At 55.3% G+C, this 6,518-nt stretch overlaps 1 protein-coding gene across 1 annotated transcript in view; it reads right to left on the bottom strand.

Moving 5' to 3' along the window:
• Positions 1-805: 805 nt before the first annotated feature.
• The window catches only part of LOC102033394 (LIM homeobox transcription factor 1-alpha), a 47,209-nt gene continuing 41,496 nt past the window's right edge, over positions 806-6,518 (bottom strand). The window contains 5 exon segments of the mRNA XM_031061676.1: positions 806-2,562; positions 3,233-3,406; positions 3,522-3,591; positions 3,694-3,771; positions 4,308-4,477. Of these exon segments, the coding sequence (XP_030917536.1) occupies positions 2,402-2,562; positions 3,233-3,406; positions 3,522-3,591; positions 3,694-3,771; positions 4,308-4,477 (653 nt within the window). The 3' untranslated portion in view covers positions 806-2,401.

Here is a 6,518-nt window from a genome sequence, read left to right as displayed (position 1 = left end):
CACAGGAGCTGCAGAGCAGGGACTGATGATGGGCAAGAACACCACCTTGTTTTGAACAACAATGTGGATCCCCATTTGCTGGCATATTTGTGGAACCTGTCTGTGTCTGGGAGCTGCGGTGAGAGCAATTCCCTTGGGAAACACCCACCCACACCTTTAAGGCAGTCCCAACACGGAGTTGCTCATGGTCCTATCGTGGAGGGCTGGGGTTCATGAAGTGCTAGTCCAGGTGAGAGCTTGGTGAAGACTCCCAGCAAATCCCTCTCTGCCACGTTGGGTGGGAGCCAGAGACAGCTGTGTCACCTTCCAGGACACTCCAGGAGCCACTTTAGTCCCAGACCACAGAATATGACGAGGCCCCAGCACAGGCTGCCCAGAGAAACTGCGGATGCCCCACCCCTGGAAGTGTCCAAGGCCAGGCTGGATGGGGCTTGGAGCCACCTGGGATGGTGGAAGGTGTCCCTGCCCATGGCAGGGTATTGGAGCCAGGTGATCTTTAAGGTGCCTTCCATCCCAAGCCATTCCATGATTCCATGACACAGCCAGCAGATCCTGGGCCACGCTCTCAGGGTGAGACCCCCAGCTCAGCCCCCGTGCCTTCAGTGCCACCACCTCAGTCTCCAACCCGTTATTCCCAGCAGGTTCCTTGCTGAGCTCTGGCTCCCAGGCCAGAATATTTGATATCAAAAACCCATCAAGCAAAACCTTCTCACCACACCCTACCCAAGACCTTTCTTCCTCAAACTCTTCCCTCTCCCAATCAAGAGGACACAACCATGCAAACCCCCAGCAGAAAACACCAGGCTTTTCTTTTTTTTTTCTTTTTTTTCTTTTTTTTTTTTGTCTTTTTTTTAATTTCACCTGGGTGCGTGATTTCTGACAGTGCTGTCAGCACCTCCCGCCGGGTCAGCCATCTCCAGACCCTGCTACATTCAGTGTCAGACAGGATGGCAGTGACCAGCCAGTGTTTTTTTCTGCGCCTCACAGTCACTTGCACGTTCTCTCTCTACGGGCTCGTCGCTTACATGGTTTGTGAACAGCAGCACAAAAGGACACAACGCATGAAAACGAGGGTGGGGATGAGCTGAGGGCCACCTGCAGGCTCCACCCCAAGCAGAACTCCCCCCAGGGATGAAAGGCAGGGCTGTCCCTCCTTTCTGCTTCCCCTGAGGGTGGGGGCTTTGGGCTGCAGCGCTTCCCAGGGCCAGGACACCAGCTCACCCCAGCCTAGCACCCAGGCTGGAGGACAGGGGATGGGGTGGCTGCTGGGGGCAGGCTGGCACCTGCTGGGGAAGGAAAAGGCGATGTGGAGAAGCATGGCTGAGCTCCAACGGGCTGGGATGCCCACCAGCTCCAGCACGCCCACGCCACACGGAGCTCCTGGACACGTCCAGCAGTGGGGACAGGGCCTGGCCACCACGCTGCCCCCACCCATCTGCTGGCCAAAAGCAGGTTCTGGAGCCAGCTCTGCTCTGTGTTTCAACTGCACCTCGAAACCAGTGGGGCAACCTGAGAACAGCGAAAATAACCAACCCCAAAACCCAAACCTGTTGCCTGAAATGAACTGATGCTCCTTCCCTGCCACTGGGCTTTTGCAACCTAAAACATAACGTTTATAAAAAGTAAAATTATTTCCTCTTATAACTTAAGTGCATTGAGTATTTCCTTAAATATGGTTCACACTGAAAATAAAGTTACTTTTGCTGTACAGTAAATTTCTGATAGACTTAGAAATAAACTTTTTTTTTGTTGATACAATCTGGCAGGCGTGGCCGTGCAGTGCTGCACTCCCAGCCACACGGCTCTGCACGCACACACGTGCGTGCCCACACACACACACATCCACACACACAGCCCCATCCTCGGGGACAACGCTAGGGGTTTCTAGCTCTCTATATTCACATGGGAACATCTAGCTTAAAAGTCCCTACGTTTAAGCAGCGGGCACTCCAACTGGTTGAGGGAACAGAGGGGAAAAAACCAAACCCTGCAGTGACAGAGAGTTCCTCTCCTGTTTCTCCAGATCGTTGTCAGCTTTTCAGATTTCAAAGCCCAGCTGATGCTGCAGGCTTTCCCCATGAAGATCAGCAGTTTGCTCTTTCTAAAGGTGGGATACAGCGCTGGGATGCTCCTACAGGAGAATCCCCCTCCCCCTGCCGAAACGAGAAATTCGTGTCCCCCGTCTGAAATTTGAAAATCCACCAGCCAGCTGCAAAAACCACTCCTGTCCCTAATCCTAGGCTCCTAAGAGAAACATGAAACTATGCAACCCACAACTTAACTCTCTCCTTGGGAATCCCAAGCTACAACATTATTTGAGGGCATCCCAGCAGAGCTGCTCCCCTCCCTCCCTCCCGACCCCGGGAGCTCTGCGGCCCCTCCTGGGGGGACCACGCTGGGCTCAGGAGGTGAAGTAGGAGTTCTGCATGGAGTACAGGTGGTCGATGGGGTTTCCCACTCGTGCCTGGAGCGGCCCTGCATCTGCTGTGCCCAGGAAGCAGTCCCCCAGGTTGCTCAGTGAGGTATCGTCGCTGTCCAGGTCGTGGAAGAGGGGCTCGGCACCTTGGGAAGCAAGGAAGGGACAGCAGGGGTTCAGAGCTTGCTCCAGCACCTCCACAGTGCCTGCTACCCCCAGCCTCTCTACTGATGCCTTAGGATTTCAGCTTTGTATTTTTCAAAACCTGCACTGCTTTAGTATTTTTCAAATGCGGTACTGAGGGAGCGGCGTCCCTCAGTATGGCAATGCTGGGATGGCCCCAACAAGGGGAGAGAGAGCTCTAAACTCCATACAGAGCGTCAGCTGCTGTCCTCACATTTTGGTCAGAAAAATGATCCTTCTGGGCCTGAAACTCAAGGACACCCTACAGCATCAGGCCCTGAAAAGAATGAACAAAAAGTGAAATGGGGAGGAGCAAATAGGGGGAATATGACTTCATTACCTGAAGCTGTAATTGGAGGATTAACCCCTGATATGTGAATGGACCAAACTTATAGTTGTCTGAAAAATGGCTGGACCATTGTCCATCTTGGGTGTAGCCCCTTGGGGAAGTTTCATCTGCCCTTAATATACCTTCAGTAAATACCTGCTTTTATTCTTTTGCCTGGCCTCTGTTTTTAGGTCAGCCCTAAAAGGCATCAGTAGCACAAAGCATTTAGGAGTGAGGGGACCCCAGCACAACCCCAGCATCTCTTTGAAGGAAAGAGGGCAAAGAGAGCATCCCCAGAGCCCTACCGTAGGGGTGCATGTGGTCTCCGGGCATCTGGGGCGGGGTGAGCCCCTGCCGGAAAGGGTCGGAGCCGTAGACACCCTGCTCCATGCCCAGCAGCTGCTGCTGCGGCGGGGGCAGCGCCGTGTAGGGGCTCAGCATCCCCTCCAGCCCCGGCCCGCCACCGCCGTTCGTCTGGGCTGCAAGATAACATCCAGATAAGATCACTGGCTGCTGCTTTTTGGGTGGCTGAGCTCGGCTGAGAAGCCTGGAGAGGGCTGGGAGATGGGGAAAGCCGAATTGCGAGGGGGGTACCTGAGCTCAGGCGCTGCGTGTTCTGCTGGTCCTGCTGCTGCTGCTGCTGCCTCCTGGCGAGCTTCTTCATCTGGGAGAGAGGAAACGGGAAAAAACAGAATGAAACCATGCCCTGGCCAAAGCCAGGCGGGAGGGAGCCCCAGCAATGGGTGCTGGCAGCCCTGGCACCCACCTTTGCTCGCTGGTTCTGGAACCAGACCTGCACCACACGGACACTCAGCCCCGTCTCTGCCGCCAGCGTCTCCCGCACCTGGAGAGAACAGGGACAGTGCTGCCCCTCAGTATGGCAATGCTGGGATGGCCCCAACGAGGGCAGAGAGTGATCCCTCTGACTCCATGGACATCAGAAGGCTCATTAATTACTTTATTATACTATATACATTACATTTAAACCGAATCTGCCAAGCACTCACTCTGCACACACTGCACAGCATCTTGTGACTGTCCCCCAACAATCCCAACACACACACAGACCTGGCCCTGACAGGCCAAGGAAACAAAACACCCTCACTCTGGGTAAACAATCTCCATATTGCATTCTGCTTTTGCACAAACACAGGCACAGCAAATGGTAAGAATTGTGTTTTCTTTCCCTGAGGTTCAGAGAATGCGAAACCCAGAAATATTCTTGGGAAGAATTGTGCCTCGCTTCTCTCTGTGAGGAGAAACGTGGGGCTACATCTCAGCCCACTCAGCTTTTCAGGGAGGGTCAGATCAGCCAGGACAAGGCTGTGCTGAGCACCCAGGACATCCCCAGGAGCTGGGCATGGGCTCTTCTCCCCGTACCTTCCTGCAGGGCTTGGAGGAGACCTCAAACGAGGCCTTGAACGCCCTCCGCTGCTGCGTGGTCAGGATGGTCCGAGGCCTCTTGGGCCGTTTGTGATCCTTCCCGTCCTCAGCGCCCTTCCCCGAGGCCTGGCCCAGCTTGCAGATGCTGTCCTCATCATCACTTTTGCCTAAGGATGAAATAAAAGCAGGTCCTTTACAGAAAACAGGCGGCACACACCATCTCCAGCATGGTCAAAATAATCTGAGGCATTTAAAACAAGCTGGTGTTGGTGGGGATCTGAGTATGAGAAGCTGAGGTTTGGGAGTGGGGCAGAGCTACTGGCACTTGAAGTCTGTGACTGCTCAGCCAGCAGATGTGTTTTTGGGTTCTTCTTTTCCCCAACAGTCTGAGAGCTGCAATGTGAAACCCTGGGACAGCGGATTTTCCCTCCACCACAGCCAGATCTCTGCCTGCTGCACAGGAATTTCCAGCTGGAGGCTCATCTGGACAGAGACACACAGGTCACATCATGCAGGTGAGGGGCCAGCAGTTGTCAAGGACCATTGTGCCCCTGGGGCTGTGCCCAACCCAGGTGGAGACAGAGACTGGGTCCCTCTGCCCAGGCAGGCCAGGCTGGGGAGGTCAGGGGGATGGGTGGGCAGGGATGCTCAGAGAGGGCAAAGTGTTAGCCAAGAACCTTTCACAAACACCTCCTGACCTGCTCTACCATGGAGGACAACTCCCTTCAGAGCACAGACTTTTATTCATACATATAAGGGGGACCTTTCTGCCTGTTATTTCCTTCTTTCTGTGGAGTTTTACATCTCCCTGGGCAGAACCCCAGGGTCTTTCAGCCTTCACCCCTCAGGTACTCACTGTGATGTGCTGCCCCACTGCTCTCCACCACTCAGGGCACGGAGCCTTTGGGCAGGAACTGCTCCAGGAAAAGGGACAGCGCCTCTTCCCAGCTCTCCTCGTTTACTGCACCTCCCCTGCTGATGACCTTGCTCGCTCAGCTGTGATGCAGGTTTGACAGCACCTTCCCCCTGGCTAGCTGTAAATCACTCACAGCCTTTTCCAGAAAGCTCCTCCAGTGTTCATCTGGGAATGGCTAATGGAGCTGAGGTGCAGGTTGGGTATGGACGGGGCTCTGCAAGGCTGTGCTTGGCCCAAGTCCATCCCAGGGCTGCCGTGGCTCTGGGACATGGGGGATGTACCAGGGAGTGTGAGCCTGGCTCAGGGTAATTCCTGGGGAAAACAGGCCAGGTCAAACCCCATGGCAAGGGCTAATCATGGATCACACACAGCAGGAAAGTTTCAATCCAGCGCCAGCCCAGGTGGGAATGAGGAAAGGCAGGAGCAGATCTCCAGGGTGAGGGGAGGCAAAGATCCCAGAGGAGCAACAAGAATGCTCTCAGGCACCAGTCACCTCTGCTCTCCACACTGCTGGGCTCTCTCCTGGGTTCCAGCCAGGAGCCTTCCCCTGTCAGTGGGCAGGGAGAGCTCTGAGTGCTGGCAGTCCCCAAAGAGCCGGGAGCTGGGTCTGGCCCCCAGGAACCAGAGCCCTGCTGCTGCTCCAGCTCCCTTCTTGCTCACAGCACACCCATGGCGTTCCCACACCAACAGGAAGGACAAACTGATGTTTCCTTGCATGTCCCAGCCCGAGGGATGCCACACTGGAGCAGGTGTGAGAGCCCCAGGGAGGGGAGGCCCAGGCTGTGGAGCCTCTGCTGGCTAAGGAAAAGTGAAGCCGGATTTGGCGGGGTATTACTTTTAATTAACTCTCCCTTTCAAGCCTTTCCCCACTGAGGAGGGGGGAGAAATTAATGAGTGTCTGGAGCTGCCCTGACGTCACCTGGGAAGGGGCCGGGGCCATGGATCTTGTGGATATTGTGGATCTTGTGGATATTGTGCGCCTTGGTGCCCCCGCTCCGACCTGCCGAGCCCACATCCCGCCGCCGGGGCCGGGACATTCCTCGCCCGGGAGGATTTAGGGAGAGCAGGAACGTTAGGACGTTTTTAATTGGAAAGCAGGGTCCTCTTTCAGAGGGGCTTGTTTACTCAGGCTGGGCGGCGGAGGCTCGGGGGAGGCAGTAATTGAAGCGAGGGTTTGGGAGATTACAGACAACATATGGCTCCCTTTTTATCTCTGCTTTCTCATAAAGTGGCCCTTGGTGTGCGGGGGCTGGGGGCAGGGAGGGAGGGGGAGAGGCTGGGGGGCCTCCAAG

This window comes from Geospiza fortis, unplaced genomic scaffold (assembly GCF_000277835.1).
Source record: "Geospiza fortis unplaced genomic scaffold, GeoFor_1.0 scaffold5, whole genome shotgun sequence".
Classification (NCBI taxonomy): Eukaryota; Metazoa; Chordata; class Aves; order Passeriformes; family Thraupidae; genus Geospiza; species Geospiza fortis.
This window is presented reverse-complemented; position numbering and strand designations above follow the sequence as displayed.